At 50.8% G+C, this 19,332-nt stretch overlaps 2 protein-coding genes and 2 pseudogenes across 2 annotated transcripts; 2 read left to right on the top strand and 2 right to left on the bottom strand.

The window, feature by feature from the left end:
* Window positions 1-1,959: 1,959 nt before the first annotated feature.
* LOC136522844 (B-box zinc finger protein 32-like) lies at window positions 1,960-3,012 on the bottom strand (annotated as a pseudogene).
* A 1-nt stretch (window position 3,013) lies between these two features.
* Window positions 3,014-18,779, bottom strand: LOC136522846 (protein STRUBBELIG-RECEPTOR FAMILY 3-like; annotated as a pseudogene).
* LOC136522843 (uncharacterized) lies at window positions 8,896-10,146 on the top strand. The gene has a single exon (XM_066516642.1). The coding sequence runs from the start codon at window positions 8,900-8,902 to the stop codon at window positions 10,133-10,135; it is 1,236 nt and encodes a 411-aa protein (XP_066372739.1). The 5' UTR covers window positions 8,896-8,899; the 3' UTR covers window positions 10,136-10,146.
* On the top strand, window positions 10,146-10,684 carry LOC136522845 (uncharacterized). Its single transcript, XM_066516643.1, has one exon. It carries the CDS (start codon window positions 10,292-10,294, stop codon window positions 10,682-10,684), a length of 393 nt encoding a protein of 130 aa, XP_066372740.1. The 5' UTR covers window positions 10,146-10,291.
* Window positions 18,780-19,332: the final 553 nt, after the last annotated feature.

Genomic DNA, 19,332 nt, shown 5'->3' on the forward strand with positions numbered 1-19,332 from the left:
TGCAACTTGCAACATGAAACCACTTGCTGCAACATAAGACTGAAACAACTGAAACATTTTGGAACATACTATTGCAACATATGTGTGAAACATATGCAACATCTAGATAAAAACGATTGCAACATATGTCTGGAAATAGATGAAATATTTTGAACAAACACTTGCAACATGCATCTGAAACACTTGCGACATATGCAACATCCTCCGATCTACTTTTGCAACATCAAAATGAAACAATTGCAACATACATCTGAAACGCCTGAAACAATTAAAATTTGTAATATGCAACATAGGGGAGAGGAAGGCTGGGGCCGGTCGATTCTAGCCGCTAGGGTCAAAGCCGGCATCGAGCGGCGGCGCGTGAGCACCACCGCCACCAGCAGCGGGCTTAGCTCGGCCGGGCGGGCGCACTAGCACTAGCGGTGCGCGCACCACCACCACCAGCACCGATCTTGGCTTGGCCAGGCAAACGGCGCGCGCGACGGGTAGAGCAAGCACCACCAGCGCCAGCGCGCACGACGGGAAGGGGTGAGCGAGCGGCGCCGGGTGGGGGGCGTGGCAGCAGCGAGGTAGAGTGGCATCCGTGTTAGGGACAGGACAGACGGAGTGGCAGCCGCAAGGTGATGTGATGGAGAGGAGGAAGCAGAAGGGATAAAAAGGTTTTTTCTTTTTTTTAGAACAGTTGTGGCGAGGGCGAGTGGATGAGTTGTCGTTGGGCTAAGCCGTGGCCCATCATCGGCACCGTTCAGGCGGACGAACACCCTATGCACCGTTCAGGGGACGAACACCCTATGCCCAGCATTACCGAAAAAAATATTCTCGAACCCTCTCATCATGGGAACTGGGAAGACACGAGTGGGCATGCGATGAGCTATGACCCCCTGCCTTGTTGGTGCGCGCCGAGGTCGCAGCACGCTTCCTTTTGGCTATATTTTATCATATTTATGTGTAGTTTTATTTGTGTTATTAAGTCACTAATATATACGTACTAATAATTATATTAATTTTTATAAGTTTTTTTATCAATGTGTATTATATATTTATTATATTTTAATGGGTTTGTCATGTACAATGTGATGCTAACATATTTGTTTTTTTCTCAAAAGTATATGGGAAAACTAAAAGGTGTGACCATAGGAGTAATTAATTTACTGTTGTGCTCGATTAAAGGTCCAAAACCCGCCACGTCCCTGCCAACTTCCTACATGGCCATGCCAGTTAAAGTTGTAACAAAAACTCTCTCTATGTCTCTCTCCCCTTTGTAGCCCCCTCTCTACGTGGGTCCAACCGTGAGGCAGCTATGGGACCGACAAAGGACAGAGTGGAGAGTGGAGGGGGAGGTAGATGATTTTTTTAATAAATTTCACCTGGCCTCATCCACGTGACATAACCACGTAGGTATATAGAGGTGATGTGATGGGATTTATAGTTTTGGACCTCTACTTAGACGCGACATTTAGTTGAAAGACCTAAATAGTCATCCCTTTTTAGTTGAATGACCTAGGTGAGAATCCATAGTAGATTGAGCCATCGAGGAACTGATCACGTTTTTAGTTATTCAACTGAGAACCCATGATGTATTTTAGTAACAAAAAAAAGTAAGCATTTTGTGCTAATCAAATTATACCATTTTCAAAGTTGCAAAAATAAAAAGATAGATCTACTACATCTAATAGATTAGACATGCATCAATTAGATCTAAAAGCTGTATCTAAAATTTTCTTATTCATTCTACTTTATTAGATTTAAAATTAAATGAATATATATTTTAATTATTATCTGTAGTCTAACAGATCTAATTGCAATTTGGAAGTACTTGACAGTGGACACAATCGGCAACGCGCGCGAGGCTGCATTGGACTTGGGACTGTTGGACAGCCGTGCCTTCAGGTGTCGTTTTGCACCTGAATGTGTCCAACCTGCTTTCGTGTTGGTGCTTTTCAAATTGCCCACGGACTCTGTACACAAGAATGTACGTAGTACTGTATAAGACTTTGGTATATTATATACTATACTATACTATACTTGAATCACAGAGTTGCTGAAAAATATACTGCTGCGAATCATTGCAGTTTTGCGAACATTTGTCGGTACCCGAGTACCGCCCTTGGAGCCACGATTAGCTCACAAGTCTAATCGAATACTGACCTACATTAAGACCCCCACTTTATTCCATTCCTAACCACAAGTTTTCTCAGTTTGCTTGGATCTTTGGCAAACGAAATCGAACAAGCAAGGTCCACAAATCGCCGCGAAGTCTGTTCCTCTCATCAGTAATGCTCGTCGCCTTGTTTCTTCAGCAAGCACGACAAAAGATGCGGTGCCGGTGAGGGAAGATCAAGAACGTGCCGGGCTGGACTTGGGCCCGGCCCACGCGCACTCGTCCCAACCCTCCACGGCGTCCGTGGCGGCCCTCCGCCTGCGGGCGCGCGCCAGGGACGTGGCCACCGCCACCACGAGCCTCGCCGGCACGTGCGCGCACGCCTCCAGCCGCCGCAGCGCCTCGCCGTGGCCGCAACCGCCTTCGCGGCCGGCGATCCCACCGCCGCGCCCCGCCACCTCCCGCCACAGCACGGCGGCCATGGCGACGCGCGGCGGCGAGGTCGTGGGCGCTGGCACGGAGCGCCCGCGCGGCCGCCGCGAGGCCCGTCCGCTTGGCCCACGCCTCGAGCACCGCCGCGCGCACGGGGGGAGCCTCGGGCTCGGGCTCCCGCTCCCGGCCGGCGCGCGCCTCCTCCTCCGCGGCGCCGCCGCGGACGACGACGCCGAGTCGGCCGTGGACACGCAGGAGCTCCCCGCGGACTCGTACCCGTCCTCCTCGTCCGGCGCCGGCACTCCCGCGGCTGCCGCGAGGTCTAGGAGGCGCGTGCGGCGGTGCCGCGACGCGAGGAAGTTGGCGCCGTGCACCTTGGCGTCGCAGGCGGCGCAGAGGAAGGCCGCGTCCGCCGCGCAGTGCACGGACGCGGGCGCGCCGCAGAGCTCGCAGCGGCAGACGCCGTGGTGGTGACCCATGCCCGCGCTGCTACCTAGCTCCTCCGCTCCGCCTGTGTGTTTGGGTCCTGCACCGACGACTCGAGGGAGCTGCCGCGCTCGCCTCTCGTGCTGCGCTGCTGTCCGTTGTGAGCTTGGAGGTGGTCGAGCGACGGTGGAACGGAAGCGATTAACGAGACCTCAGCGTGGCGCGTATTTAAGGAGGCCGGGAGCGGAGCGGTGCGGTGCCGGGGGTAACGTAGATCGCCTGCCTGCCTGCCTGGGAAAATATCCGAGGCCAGGATTCCCGGGTTAGGCACGTTCCCCCGCGCGCGCGTACGTACGTGTCGACCGGCGCCAGGCCGGGCAGGTCAAGTCCGCACACCAGCTCAACTCGTGGCTCTCCGCCCACTAATAATGACGTGCCAGGCGCGATCTCGCGGCCCAGATGGATTCTTCTCATCCCGGGCCATTACTTTTTTAATGGTAATTCTACTGACGGTTGCTTTAGTCGCCACTTGATTTATGTTCTTCTCGAACCTTCTACTTGTTCACGTTGTTCAAATTCCTCAGTCTTATTCCATTTTGAATGAAGAACGGAACAAAAAAAATATTATCTACCGTTACATGGTGTCTGGGTTCAATGGTTCATGTACCAATATACGAGTTACCCCTTTTTTGCAAAATAGGTGCATGTTTCACACTTTGAGAAGTCAGACAATCATAAATTTAACCAAATATATACAGCAAAATATTGATATTTAGATGCTAAATAAGTATTATGAGAATAAACACACTATATTATTTTGTTACTGAACATATTTAAATATAAAAATATCGACACTATATTCTATAAATCCAGTTAGTTTAAAATTAGTTGATTTACATTTATTTTCGGACACAGGAAATACGTTCATGATTGTAAAGAGAAGTTAGTTGGCCGCTGCATCCATCCATTGACAGATACTTGTACGTACGAGAGATATTTTAGCGACAAAGGCAAGACGCCGATTATTTCGGCGACTGTTACGCGAACCCAACCCAATAGGAGATCGGCCCGGCCGACGTGGCGGCACCTCGTCGGCGGATCAGATTTGGCCGAGGGAGAACGACCGGAAATGCCCCCGGGACGTGCGGTTGGTCCAGAAGCGGGCGGGGGCAGAACGGGGAGCCCAGAAGCGACGGCGACGGCGACATCGACCAAGCCGAAACCCACTCGCGTCGCCAGCCACGAGTTTTCTGAGGTCGCCGAGCCATGCCAGCGCGACGTGACGCTGGCTCGTGAGGACTCTGTACCGCGCGGGCCGCGCCACGTATTCGGCCGGTGCACCTGCACTCCGGTCCGACGCATCTTGGCCGTCCAGAGAGGCTGACTTATCAGCCGTACAACAGTGTTTTTTCTTACAATAAATTAGTTTTAGCCGGCAGAAACCAAGGCCGGTGCACCTGGTTCTATCAGCAAATGCGTCCTTAATTAAACGTAGGAGTACGCACAAGAGAGGCTGCGGACGCCTCAGCTAGTAGCCTAGTACTACCTCGCAGGCACACAAAGCATCCAGTTCAGCTTTAGCATCTGCCATTACGGGTTGACGGAGCACAAGGCTTAACCCATCCAGATCGCCCTTCACGGGACCAGATCAACGGCAGCCACACAAACCATCTGAATGTATGGGATGATACCATCAGATTCAGAAGTACTATGGTCTATTAATTGATACACGTGTTGCATCTTAGCCCACTTGATGGAGTCATGTATAATGCCTTTCGATCAATCAGGGAGAGCCACAGGAACGGGGCCTGAAATGCTCTTCTGCAGAATGCAACCGCTGGTGTGCAGTTACCGGACGGAACTGACGATACATGCATCGCATCGATGGCCAGTGAGAGAATCGAGAAGGTGCCGGCATCGATGGCGAATGAGACGGCGTCGCTGGCGAGAATGCGTTCGGTGTGCTGTGTACCAAACCACTCTTTGAGCTGAGGTACAAGTTAAAGAATGTTAAATACTCTCTGTTCTAATTATAAGTCATTCTATATAAATGGTAAAAACTATCAGCTTGTTCGCCTCTATTAAAGCAACAGCCAACAAAGAGAACCTGTCCATAGTAGCTACCCCAGCCATGGTTTAAGGCTTTAATTTAAGCATCCGTCTTGTCTTGACTCTCAGAAAAATGTGCAACTTGTGCCAACCACATGACATGATCGCCAACCCCAGCTCCAAACTAACGTCGCCGTTCTCATGTTGTCAAAAAAAAAAAACGTCGCAGTTCTCAGACCTATGTGTCCACGAGGCACTGCATACTGCAAGCATCTTGTGGCTGGGCAGATGCGAACTCTCGCTGTCCTGACGGAGTTCGCAGCTCTAATGATGGTAAACTTTGATGCTGTTAATATTGAATCGGGCCTAGACCATTTTTAGAATTGGTCCCACCAGTTTTAACCCAATTCAAGAGAAACTCTATGATATAAAATTATACCACATCGATTTTTCAACGAGATAAGACTATTCCTACTCCATATAAAATATGGGATATATATCCAGTTAAGATATCCAACTACACAATCAGTCCTTTTATCAATCTAACTATACCTGCTATTTTTTCACTCCTTATCTCTTCCAACTCCTTGCCGCCCTACGTGTCTCTCGATGGGATTTGTGGACGTTTTAGATGTCATCGCCGATTTTAGGGCACCCCGTTGTAAGTCTCGACTCCAACGAGTCTTCCGAGAAGGCGTTTGTGGATTTATCGGCCGAAGAACGAGCGTTAATTGGCTCCGGCAACCTGTTGGTCAGCCTCGCCGTTCAGACCTCCGCTATGTGTGTTAATCGACCTCACCGTTTCGGCGTTTCGACCTCCCTCTGCTATGTGCTTTAGCCGTTTGCAGTCATCTAGCCCTTACCGGTATGCGGTTCGAATCAGCATCAACAGATGCATACTGGATCGGAGTTTTATGAAAACAAAAATCACAGCTGATAGGCCTTCTCGTTTAGATCTCCCTCCGCTATGCGTTTTGGTCGTTTGCAGCCCGGAACATCTAGTCCTTGCTCCTTACGGGTACGTGACCCGAATCGGCATCAACAGATGCATACTGTTTCAGAGTTTTGCGAAAACAAAAATCAGTAATAATCGTGTGGTTTTCCCAAATGGAGGAAAAGTAGAAGCAAGTATGAATCAAGTCGCCAAACTACAAAGTTCAAATTTTTATCACGGCTTTACCTTGTAAGCAAGGTGCAAAACACACCTATAAACGGACAACTCACGCGAGGAGGAATCGACAGAGACCGCAACATCCAGCGGAGACCATGAAAGGCTACCGTCAACCTCAACCACATGATGCCATGAAAGAATCGACAGACCGGGAAGCAGATGCCATGAAAGAATCTACAGACCGGGAAGCAGAAGTAGCCGGTCCATACAAACCAAAGAGTCAAGTCTCAGACGCAACCAACATCTACGGTCTACTTCAAGACGTAATCATGTAAACCATAATATTCTTGGAAACTTGCCGAGGAATTAAACTCATGGGTCACGATGCGTACCTGATTGTGTCAGCAAGAACATATGCGGCGAAGGAGACCTGGAGCAGCCAGCTGGAAAATTGAACGTCTTCATGAGTCACGCTGCACAATTTTATATCTTGATACATACTACGCACTATGAACAAAATTCACACTACATTTGTTTTTCAGCATTGCCGGAATAGATCCACAGATAAACATCAGCAGGCAAGAATTGGAAGGAGAACGCCATTGAGTTTTACAGCAGTAACCAAATCATCTCTATTCTCTTCACGCAGTAAAAGGCTGAACAGTTTTTCATTGACTGCTGAGAGTAGATCCATCCAACATGATAAACAGGCGAATAAGTAAATGACTAGCTTTAGAGTAACCAATTTAACGAATTCCTGACAATTAGTTACAAGAATTCAGGGTCTTGCTATATATATAATATCATGTCTGCAAAAAATTACATGGATTTGATCATCAACAACCAGGTGCACAAATGGCTGCACCTCCACTGTCCAGCCATGTGTAAATGAAATTCCAATTTGACATGAGTTAGTGTGGAATGCTCTCTGAGGAAAATACATCTTCACAATATTCTCCTCAGATTGTGGCAAGACAATTATCTTCCCAAAATTTTGTACAACACGCAACTTGGTCACGAGGTTTGTATTGTATGCCCTCCATGTTTTTTTTTTGTTACTCTGATTCCTCACCAGTAGCATTTACAAGTCTAGCTAGGTCTTGTACAATTTCAGACATTGGTGGCCTGAACTCTGGCTGCCGCTGCATTATGAAAGATTCAGATCAGATCAGACACATGATCTCTTGATCCTAAATGCTTTGTGCAAATAATCTGATGGAGCATGCCGCTTAGATATTGCAAACTACAATGAAAGGACGAAGAAGAAAGAAAATTTGAATTACCTGGATACAGCGGCTGATTATGTCAGCAAAACGTGACATTGCTTTCTCAGAACATTGTCCACGTATAGATGGGTCCACCATCTTGGACAGGGATTCAATGTCATGAAGCTGACAACTGGCCCATCTAACAAGATGTTGCTCATGACGAGGGCGTGAACTGCGTATTTTCACATAAAACGGGTATGTCAACCAGAAAGCCATTTTTAACTTCTTTTGTACTGAACAAAAATTATCTGAAACGACTAGGAAAAGATACTGGTTAAGCTTAGGCCTTTTGCTTTCAGTAACCCCTTACCTATCATACGGTTTACGCCCAGTAAGAAGTTCCAGCATCACTACACCAAAGCTGTAGACATCACCCCTTTCTGAAACGACCCCAGAATCCTGGAACTCAGGTGCTTCGTAGTTCAGTAATGAACGCATCCGACCTGACAGCTGTAATGAATAAACAACAGCTGTGAGTACACTTGCAATTTCTGCCCTTCAGCATAAGAAGATGCATTTTCAGCAACATGAAACAAACTAAGCCAATCATTTGTGATGAGACTAGGAAAGCATTAAGCATCAACTATGAGCAGACAAGGTAATCAACATCTTTCGGTAAATCAGAATTTAGTCGCTTCCAAGTTCAAACCAAAGGGCTATGTCCAATGTACCATTTTGTAACAAGTTGAGCCAGAACCTGACATAGATCTATGTCAGTCAGGATATGGTTACTCAGCTGAACTACAAGGAGTTGCTAGAGAAGTGGATATATTATCACCATACAATCATCCCCGTTGTTCAGACCTTAGTTGCATATATTACATGATTTTTTGCCATGAACATTCAGTTACTCTGCTCCAGGCCTTTCAATTTTTTTTCTTGAACACACAGGAGAACTGTGTGTCATTGCATTAATAGAAAGCGGTTTAATTACATGTCAAATCCACAGTGGGGTTAGTCTTGTGATTACATTCACCGAGATTAACATCTATCACAGCCACAGCCACTAGACCTAGCGCTGGAAGTTCCACAGGGTCTTTGCACCCACCATCAGTAAAGCATATTAGCTATGAACAACAGAATAGCTAAAGGATTAAAATGTCCTTGTTGAAAAACATTGAGAAGATAGAAATGTTGCAATAGGTAATTGCAGTAGCTAAGTTGATTACAATTTACAACATGGGAAATCCCTGGCTTGTCAACACAAACTATCCTACAGTGAACAAGTAAATGTTAAGCCTGATAAGTGATAACAATGTTAACCACTAACTGTTATGACCGGGCTGCAGTACTCCAGGCGCCGGCCCAATAGTGGCTAATAAGTCATATTTATAAATTTCGGGATTTATTTTTTATATAATTAGCAGATGACTTGAGGGTTAATTAGCAAAAGGATATTTAGTTCTACAAATACTTTGTAATCAGGATTATTCAGATTAAGCAGAAACAATCTATTGTTTCCGGCTTCCCCTGGGAGCCCGGAGCTCCTAACCATAGCCGGATCTACTGTTCATGCATGAACAGTGCCGCCGTTACTGTAGTTGCGCGAGGGTTCTAGGGCTACCGCTGCAGCCATGGCACCACCTCGCAGATCGGTACGAGGGAGAGCGCAGCAGCATAGGAGAGCTGCTGCCGCCGCCGCCCCCAGCGTCTTTGACCGCCCTGTACCCCTACGGGATGCCACACGACGACACGGCGACCACCACATCACCAGCGCCGTCGGTTCTCCCCGCTGGTGTGCCGATCCAGGACATCAAGTTCCCTCACTCGCCGTCCCCGATACCGGCGTGGCTCACGGGCGCCTCGCCGCCGGTCTACACCACGCCGGCGCGTACGTCGATCCCGCAGGCACCCCACATCACCGCGGGTTTCGGCCATGGGGGCGCTCCGGCGTCGGGCACCCTCTACGGCGGCGGCGATGGGGCCCTCTTCCACGGCTCCAGCCTCTGGCCGCCCCCGGCGTCCGACACGGCTCCATCGGCGGCCGCCCCCGCGGCGTTCGGCGCGGCTGAGTTCCAGCCGAAGGGCTACAAGCTGGACTTCACCACGTACGACGGCTCTGTGGATCCGCTGAACTGGCTTACACACTGTGAGCAATTCTTCTGGGGCCAGCGCACCCCGGTGGCACAGCGGACGTGGATGGCCTCGTACCACCTCATCAGCGTCGCTCAAACGTGGTTCTATGCCCTCTTGCTGGACGAGGGTATGCCCTCCTGGGAGCGCTTCAAGGAGCTGTGCCGCCTTCGTTTCGGGCCACCCATCTATGGCTCGCGGTTGGCCGAGTTGGGTCGGCTGCCGTTCCACTCCACGGTCCAGGAGTTCGCGGACCGCTTCCAGACGATCCTCGCGCACTCCCGGGACATCTCCACGCGCCAGAAGGCGGAGCTCTTCGTCGGCGGTCTCCCGGAACACATTCGGGTGGACGTCGCGATGCGCGCCCCGCCCGACCTCCAGTCGGCGATGTTCCTGACCCGCGCCTTTGAGAGCCGCGCCACGGCCACGGCAGCCCTGCAGCAGTCGTCGCAGCAGCGCGGCGCTCGTCCACCGCCACGGCCGGCCCTTCCTCTACGCCCTCAGGGGGCGGCCGCGGGCCCTGCCGCCGCACCGGGCGTCCCAGCACCGGCCGCAGCGGGCGCGGCACCTGCTGTCCCGGGCGCAGCGGCACCGGCCCGGCCGTTCCGCTGTCTCTCGCCGGCCGAGATGCAAGAGCGCCGCCGCCAAGGCCTCTGCTACAACTGTGATGAATAGTATGTGCGCGGGCACGTCTGCCCCCGCCTGTTCTACCTGGAGGCGGACGACTTCGTCGACGACGATGGGGCGCCAGCGGAGGACGCTGTGGCCGCGGCCTTGCCTGAGGAGCCGCACGTCGACGGGGCCGCCCACGCTCACGCTCTTGTGGTTTCTATGCACGCTCTTGCAGGGATCAAGACCTACCACACGATGCTTCTTCCGGTGATGATCAAGGGCGAGCGCCTCCTCGCCTTGTTGGACACCGGCTCCACCCACACCTTCCTCCAGGGCGCGGCCATGCGCCACCTTGGGCTTGCTCCGCAGGGGGGCGACCAGCGCCGTGTCACGGTCGCCAGCGGCGAGCGCGTGCCGTGCGAGGGGATCGCCCGCGACGTCCCCGTCATCATCAGTGGGGCGCCCTTCTCCATCACCTGCGTCGGGCTCGCGCTGGGCTGTTTCGACTTCATCCTGGGCGTCCACTTCCTCGGCACGTTGGGCCCCCTCACCTGGGACTTCGAGGGGCTCACCGTGTCCTTCCAGCGGGACGGCCGCCGCGTCACGTGGTAGTGTGTGGGCGCCCCGAGCGCCCCCTCCCAGCAGCGTTCGTTGGCCGCGGTCGCCACGGACCCGCAACAACCGCTGCTGGACGAGCTTCTTCTTCATCACAGCGCCGTCTTCGACACGCCGCGCGGTCTCCCTCCGGCCCGCCCCTACGACCACCGCATCCACTTGTTGCCGGGGACCGCTCCGGTAGCTGTGCGGCCTTACCGGTACCCGCAGCTGCAGAAGGACGAGCTCGAGCGGCAGTGCGCTGCCATGTTGGAGCAGGGCATCATCCGCCCCAGTACCTCTCCGTTTTCTGCACCGGTGCTACTAGTCAAGAAGGCGGACGGGTCGTGGCGTTTCTGCATCGACTACCGGGCGCTCAACGACCGCACGTCCAAGGACAAGTTCCCGATCCCGGTGGTTGAGCTCCTCAACGAGCTCCATGGAGCGAAGTTCTTCACCAAGCTCGACCTCCGCTCCGGGTACCACCAGGTGCGGATGCGCCCGGCGGACGTCGAGAAGACCGCCTTCCGCACGCACCACGGCCACTTCAAGTTCCTGGTGATGCCGTTTGGGCTCTCCAACGCCCCGGCAACTTTCCAGGCGTTGATGAACGATGTGCTCCGCCCGTTTCTACGCAGGATTGTGCTGGTTTTCTTCGACGCCATTCTCATTTACAGCTCGTCGTGGTCCGAGCACCTCTAGCACATGGGCCTCGTCTTCACCGCCTTGCGAGCACACGGTCTCTTTTTAAAGAGGTCGAAGTGCTCCTTCGGGGTCCTCTCCGTCGCCTACCTCGGCCACGTCATCTCCGCCGACGGCGTCGCTATGGACAGCGACAAGGTGGCCGCAGTCGCTTCTTGGCCGACGCCGCGCTCCCCACGGGGTGTGCGCGGCTTCCTAGGGCTCGTCGGCTACTACCGAAAGTTCATCCGCGACTTCGGCTCCATTGCGGCGCCCCTCACGCGTCTCTTACGGAAGGAGGCGTTCGTCTGGACAGCTGAGGCGGACGAGGCCTTCGCTGCCCTCAAGCGGGCGCTCTCGTCGGCGCCGGTCCTGCAGATGCCCGACTTCGAGCGCCAGTTTGTGGTCGACTGCGACGCCTCCGGCGCCGGGTTTGGCGCCGTTCTGCACCAGGGGGCGGGACCCCTGGCCTTCTTCAGTCGACCGTTCGCCGCCCGCCATGTCAAATTGGCGGCGTACGAGCGCGAGCTCATTGGGCTAGTGCAAGCAGTCCGCCACTGGCGCCCGTACTTGTGGGGGCGCCAGTTCCTCGTCCGCACCGACCACTACAGCCTGAAGTTCCTCCTGGACCAGCGGCTTTCCACCGTGCCCCAGCACCAGTGGATCAGCAAGCTGTTCGGGTTCGACTTCACCGTCGAGTACCGTCCCGAGGTCGAAGGACTGGCCGTCGGTCTGGTGGTGGACGCCATGCTGCGGGATCGGGACGCGTTCCTGGAGGAGGTTCGCGAGCGTCTTCTCCAAGCGCAGCAGTACGCCAAGCGGCACTACGACGAGCACCATCGCGAGGTGGAGTTTGACGTGGGAGCATGGGTGCTGCTCCGCCTGCTGCACCGACCCACCCATGCTCTCGCCTCGCCATCGAAGGGCAAGCTGCGTCCACGCTACGCCGGGCCGTTCCAGATCGTCGAGCGCATTGGCCCTGTGGCCTACCGCCTCCACCTTCCCGCGGAGGTGCGCCTGCATGACGTCTTCCATGTGGGGCTGTTGAAGTCCTACAACTACACCGGCTCTCCACCTTCAGGTCCGGCCGTGTTGCCCCCGGTCCAGGATGGGCGGCTGTTGCCGGCGCCCGAGCAGGTGCTGCGTGCCCAGCTGCGACGGGGTGCTTGGCGCCTACTTATCAAGTGGCAAGGTCTTCCGGAAGATGATGCGACATGGGAGCCACTGGAGGACTTCAAGGCTCTCTACCCCGATGTCCAGCTCGAGGACAAGCTGTTTGCCGAGGCGGGGAGAGATGTTATGACCGGGCTGCAGTACTCCAGGCGCCGGCCCAATAGTGGCTAATAAGCCATATTTATTAATTTCGGGATTTATTTTTTATATAATTAGCAGATGACTTGAGGGGTTAATTAGCAAAAGGATATTTAGTTCTACAAATACTTTGTAATCAGGATTATTCAGATTAAGCAGAAACAATCTATTGCTCCTAACCCTAGCCGCCTCTACTGTAGCTGCACGAGGGTTCTAGGGCTACAGCCGCAGCCGCCGCTACCTCGCTGCAGCCACGGCACCACCTCGCCGCCGGTCGACGTTCAAGCCTCGCCCTCCGATCGTTCACTCCTACAACCTCAGATCGGTACGAGGGAGAGCGCAGCAGCATACCACTAACACCTGTGGATCAAGAATTCAAGATGATATTCTAATTTTGAGATACTTCAGCCATAGTAATGTGAGCAATTCAAACAGACTGGACATGACGAAAAGATGTAAATAGAACCATGATTGCATTATCCCCATTTTTAGGTGTTCTAAAAACATGAAACATCTACATCAATATTATAGCTTACCTGAGTGACTGAACTTGATGGCATCAATTCTGCCAGTCCACATTCAGCAACACACACTGAGAACTTTTTATCAAGGAGCACATTAGCTGGTTCAAAATTCTGGTGCACAATTGGAGGTTCGAAGTTATCATGGAGATACCTGCAGTAAAAGTTAATTTGAAAATAAATTGACAGAAAGCTCAACTGCTTTAAAGAACACCATATGTGGATTATTATACTGATAATAGAATAATAATTTCACTTACTCTAAGGCTTTTCCTGAACCAAGAGCAACCTGAAGGCGGGCATTCCATGACAGTGCACTTTCAGTATCCTCTCCATCATGAAGGGCATCATCTAGTGTCATTCTGCTGAAGTGATTGTACACGAGTAACCTCTGCCCATATTCAGCACAGTATCCGACTAACTCAAGAATGTTAGGATGCCTGATATCTGAGATACATTCAACCTGTTCTAGGAAGTCATCTACTGATATTCTTCCATTAGCATTGTCAATCTTCATAACCTCCAATAACTACACAAAATACAATAATACTAGCTTAATATTTGAACTGAATCCTGAGCATAATGACTGCTCTTTCATCAAGACAGGTAATACTTAGTTCGTACCTTGCCATCAGGAAGCTCTGCTAGGTAAACCCTTCCTAATCTACTCTCTCTTATCACATTCTCCTCTCTGAAACTATTTGTATATTGCTGAAGAGATGCAACAGAGAATGGTGTGGCAGAAGTCGGGCTACTTGTCTTTGTTGGAGGACTATATCGCTTTTCTGGTGGAACAATGGGATTTGCAACAACTCTTTCAATTGGGGGTAATGGCGGTGGAGGAGGGGGTGGTGGTAGAGAAACAGGAAACAGATCTGAATCTGTTCGATCAAAGTTAATTATGTGCTCCTTTTGGTTTTCGGGAGACTTTTTTGGGAGAGCTGTAAACAATAGCACGCAAACTTTCAGACATTTGTAGTTGGTGAATATAACTTAGATGCACTTTGTCACAAGACTTTATACCTGCCGCGGATGAGTTTAGTTCATGGCCCCTCCTATCAAGTGCCTCACCTGGACCTATCAAATAAACCAATTACATGACACCAAAAAATAAACAAAAAGCTATATAATACTAGGATGAAAGGTTTACCTTTTTTAACATCATTGCTTTGTTGCAATGGAGGTGTCTTGATTTGTGGTTCAACCCTATGATGCACCCTTGCCAGCTGACTTCTATTATGATCATATCCTTGACTGTCTCTCTTCGTACTTGGATAGACAAAATAATACTAGGAGGACTATGATAATAAACAGCACTACTCCGGCAAGAACAGAGCCAACAATCTTGAGGGTTGATGCATTGTGTTTCCTAGATGATGAAGTGCTGTCTCGGGTAGTTGATCCTTCAGAAGAGTTTGGGGTTGTTTTAGGTGGGGGAGGAGCTCTTGAAGGAGATGGGGGTGCTGGTGCTGGGGGCGTTGAATTTGAAGTGGTAGGTGCTGGTATTGGCGTTGGAGCTGGTTTTGGTCCTGCTGGTGTTGGAGTTGGTGCTGGTCCTGTTGAAGGCGGAGATGCAGATGGGGCTGTGCTGGTGTTGAATGGATTCCCGTCCTTTCTGTGATGATATACTATTAGTCGCTTAACAAGTCATATAGATAACTTATCTAACTAAATAATTATATATTTGTCTAATAGATGAAATAGCATTGCTACAGACAACAGAGTGGAGGTTTAATGAGGCTGATTAAGGTAAACGTGAAAGGAAGAACCGAAGTATCTCACTTGAAGTTCGGTATGTTAAGTAAACTCGCAGGCACCGGTCCAGAAAAAAGATTATTTTCTATGTTCCTGTTCAAAGTCAGGAAAGTATATTTAAAAAAATGCAAACAGTCAATGATCAAAGTAATGTTTTCAATATAAGAGGTCAGAGCTATATGTGTTTTTAGTAATTCATTTCAATTATAAGAGCTGAGCAGCTGTATTGCATGAATGCAGAGCTTGACGTGAACTGCTTAATGCTTCCTTAGTGCTGATTAAGTGCTCATTTGCAAGATCATGGTAAATGAAGCATGAGTTGCTTTCTCTAAAGAAGAAAACCCTATCGAGATATCATTACCTCCAGATATTAGTGAACGGCACATGAGAGAAGTGCAAGTGCAACATACTACGAGAAGGCAGCAAAAGATAGTTTGTTAAATTTGTTAAATGAACTAACCGTATTGCAATACCATATACATTAGGGAAAACTCGACATATTATGCAACTGAGAAGATAATGATAAACAGGCATGCCTTCAATTATCAATACAAATGTAACAGAACAACTATGGACAAGAGCTATGAGATGGAGGTATTACAAGTCTTTCAGTGGGAGATCCTGCAAGACGTTAAGGGTCCCAGACAGTTGATTATCTTGCATGTGCCTATCATAGAAGAGGTGGAGAAGAAGGAAATAAGTTTGGGGAAAAAAGATAGGAAAATAACATAACAAAGGCCACAAAAGAAGAAAACTTACAACTGAAGTCAAAGATGCCAAGCTTTTCATTGAAGATGGTAACACGCCAGTCAAGTTGTTCGAAGAAATATCCCTGTAAAGCAAGTGCGGATGGTATGGTCAGTCGATCAAGACATCATATTGGTCCACATCTGCACACATATGTTTTACAAATTTACAAGTCCAATGAGTGAATGTAGGAAACAGGACACATCTTACAAATTTACAAGTCTATTGAGTGAATCAAAAGCATCTGGTGTAGGTCTCCATTTAGACTGTTGCCGTTGACTGACCTGTGAAAACAAGGATCACACAGCATGTGGTTTACAGACCAAACTAGCATGAATAAGATCTTGCATGGGGGGGGGGGGGGGGGGGGGGGGGATTACATGGCTGTTAAGTTTCCGAGTTTTGACAGTGAACTTGGGATGATTCCAGTAAGTTGATTAGCAGAGAGGAAACTGTAGCAACAGAAAACATAGATCATTCCATGAAATTAATGGTCTCAAAGACTAAAAGGGACTGCAGACATGATCGATGAACATACAGACTCTGCAATGTAACAGGTAGGTCCTCCGGTATGGTTCCACCAATATTATTGTTGCTAAGCTCTCTATAGATAAAATAAAGTTATTGGTCAGACACTCAACCTGTATATGAAGAGGGCATAAACTCAACCTGTAGAGAATATTCTAATTCAGACTGCATCATAGTGTTGATCATGGCACAAGGATATAACGAAAAACCTCAAATAATGAGTAACAAATTAATGTGAACATCCTTACATTCTGGTGATGGAAGTGAAGTTTCCTAAACTTCCCAGCTGTCCTCCCAAGTTTGCAGCATTCATGGTTCTAGAAACAGTGAGTTGACAATGGTGAAAAGTAAAACAAATATAATAGATAAAAGGAGATGCAATGAAGAACCTGACATACATTCCAGTTATGGAAGAGCCGGTACACACAACACCCTGCCAGCTCTCACCACAGGGGTCTCCACCATTTCCAGTCCATCCAGGAAGAGGTGGTGATCCCAGTGAAATGTACAGTCCATTTATGGCAGAGACTAGCAGATGACTAAAAGAATGCATGAAGAAGCAATTAGCATTGAGTAACCCTTAGAAAAAGAATCGACACTTGCCTGCATTGCACAACACCTGACCTGAAAACAGCGTATAAAAGAAGATTTTGCACTTTCAAAGCATATGTAAGTTCAATAATTCTAGGAACATGATCCCACCTCAACACTTAATAATTGACTAATTAACCAACTACAACACTAATCAATATCATTGTCAATTAGACTACTATCCTAGGATCCCAAAATGAGTAGGGCCCTCAGCCCCTCACTAAGTGCACTACCTGCAGTACCATCAATGTGACAATTAACACAAGTAGTATAGTATGGTTAATGCTCCCGTGCTGTTTGTATTGTACTGATAGCATAATTAACAAACAATCCTGCTACTAGTACGGCTAACATAATTAGCAAACCATCATTTTCTGCTGCATCTGCATGTTATTATCAATATCCGACGGCTCCAACATGCGAGCAGCCCATCCACGTCTGTCATTGCTGTCATAAGAGATAAGACAGGCGCAGAGGACAGAGGCAGCTTGTTTCGACAACGCCTGAAAAGTCCCTTTCGTTATCCCAGGCGAAGAGGGACGGCCCGCGTGGTACAAACTAACAGAATGAAAAACACCAAGCGATCCAAATTACAGCCGCCCCGCACTAGCAGTAGCAAGCAGACACGAGATTGCAGGTTTGATGACAAAACTTGACAGTCGGGCGAGCGAGCGAGCTCGGATGTCGGGTTCGCTCACGGAGTCGAGACGAAGTTGTGGTAATCCGCAAAAGCAGAGGCCCTCATCATTCCTCACTTTGTCACCACACACACACACACCACAGCAGCGCCGGCACCGACATAATTTCACCGCACATATCCTTAACTACAGGTGGGCGGGCAGGCGAGAAAGAAAAGTGCGAGAGCAACGCGAATCGCCGCTCCCTAGCGGCACACACAGCTGCACAGTACGTCAGCACCGCACAGAATCAATCCGATCCCCCTGCTTGGGTGGCTGGATGCTTCGCTTCGCAGTACAGTACCACCGACAAGGCCGGAACAACCCACCCGCGCACGCAAAACCCCCCAAACCAGCGCGCGATCGAGCCAGCTAGCACGAGCGGCGGCGATGGCGAAGCGGTAGTCCACGGAACCAACTCGCTGCGAGCAGAGCAGAGCAGAGCGGGGCAAGGCGGGGAGGGGGAAGCACGAGCCATGAGCGTACCATCAGCAGCGTCGGTGACCGCGCGCACGAGCCTCGGTGCGGCCACCAATGCGACCAGCACCAGCAGCAGGAGCGCCCCGGCGCCGCGGCGGCGCTCCGGAGCCCGCTGCATGGCCTCGCTCCCAACCCAATTCCCAACGGGGTCGAGCGATCACACCATTCGGGCGTGGTCGCCGCGCCTCGGATCGCAACCGCTCAGACGACGCGCGGAGGCCGCCGCCGGTCGCGCAGATCCGCCGCGCTTGGAGCAATGGGGGAGGGGAGGAAGGGTGGAGGAGGAGTGGACGGAAGCGATGAGGCGGAGACAGAGGAGATGGTTGGGGTGGTGTGGTACGGGACTGGGACGAGCAGCGACGCAACTGGCAAGGCAAGTAGCGCGCGGCAAGCCTAGCAGGCACCAGGCAGGGGAGGGGAGGAGGGGAGCACGCAACGCAACGCAGCAGCGGGCGTAAAAAAGGTGGGCTCGCTTGCCTCGTCGTTGCCCGAGACACGGCACGGGGGTGGGATTTGTTTTGTTTACTGCGTGGGGTTGGGATGGGACGATTGGGCGCGTCGGCTCACGCTGTGGCGCCTGGCGGGGCCGGGTGACGAGGCGGGGGGGACTCCGGGGGATGCCGATGCCGTGGTCGCGGCTGGCTGGCTAGCTAGCCCTAGCTGGTCCTCGGCGGCAACATGTGCGCCCGCCTGCGCGTGGACGACGGACGGATGTCGCGGTCGCGGTCGCGGCCTGCGGCGCGCTGCCCGCTGCGCCTCCCTCCCGCTCGCCCTCGTGGCCTCGTGGGCATAGCAGCCATAGCTGTCCTTGCCGGGTTTTGTTTCCTAGGCCTTGTTTAGTTACCCTCAAAATTCCAAGTTTTTTCACTCTCTCTCCATCACATCAATTTTTAGCCGTTTGCATGGAGCATTAAATGTAGGTAAAAAAATAACTAATTACACAGTTTAGTTGGAAATCACGAGATGAATCTTTTGAGCTTAGTTGGTCCACAATTGGATAATATTTACCAAATAAGACGAAAGTGCTACTATTCATCGGATTAAAATTTTTTTCAATCTAAACAAGGCCCTATTCGTCTCGTTTCCTCCTGTCCTGGCCCGCTAGCGGCTGGCCGGCCGGCTGCTCGTACGTCTCATCTGGTTTCTGACGAGTGATGACGAGGCACGCAGTTTCACCACCTACCCCGGCCAGCCAGACCACAAGCTGGAACGTGAGCTGCGTTTACTACTGGCTGGTAGCCTGGTACAGTAGTAGCTGCGTGTTCCAGTAGCTCTCAATAGTAGCCGGGAGTCTCTCGGGGGACCGAAATGGCTAGGATCCTTCCAAAACCGGGTGATCTAGACACGCAGTACAACGTCGATTTGACAACGATGG

The sequence above is a fragment of the Miscanthus floridulus genome, chromosome 18, assembly GCF_019320115.1.
Source record: "Miscanthus floridulus cultivar M001 chromosome 18, ASM1932011v1, whole genome shotgun sequence".
NCBI lineage: Eukaryota > Viridiplantae > Streptophyta > Magnoliopsida > Poales > Poaceae > Miscanthus > Miscanthus floridulus.

Excerpts from the sequence above, each read along its gene's own strand:
- LOC136522843 (XM_066516642.1), top strand. The coding sequence starts at position 8,900 with ATGCATGAACAGTGCCGCCGTTACTGTAGTTGCGCGAGGGTTCTAGGG.
- LOC136522845 (XM_066516643.1), top strand. The coding sequence starts at position 10,292 with ATGCACGCTCTTGCAGGGATCAAGACCTACCACACGATGCTTCTTCCG.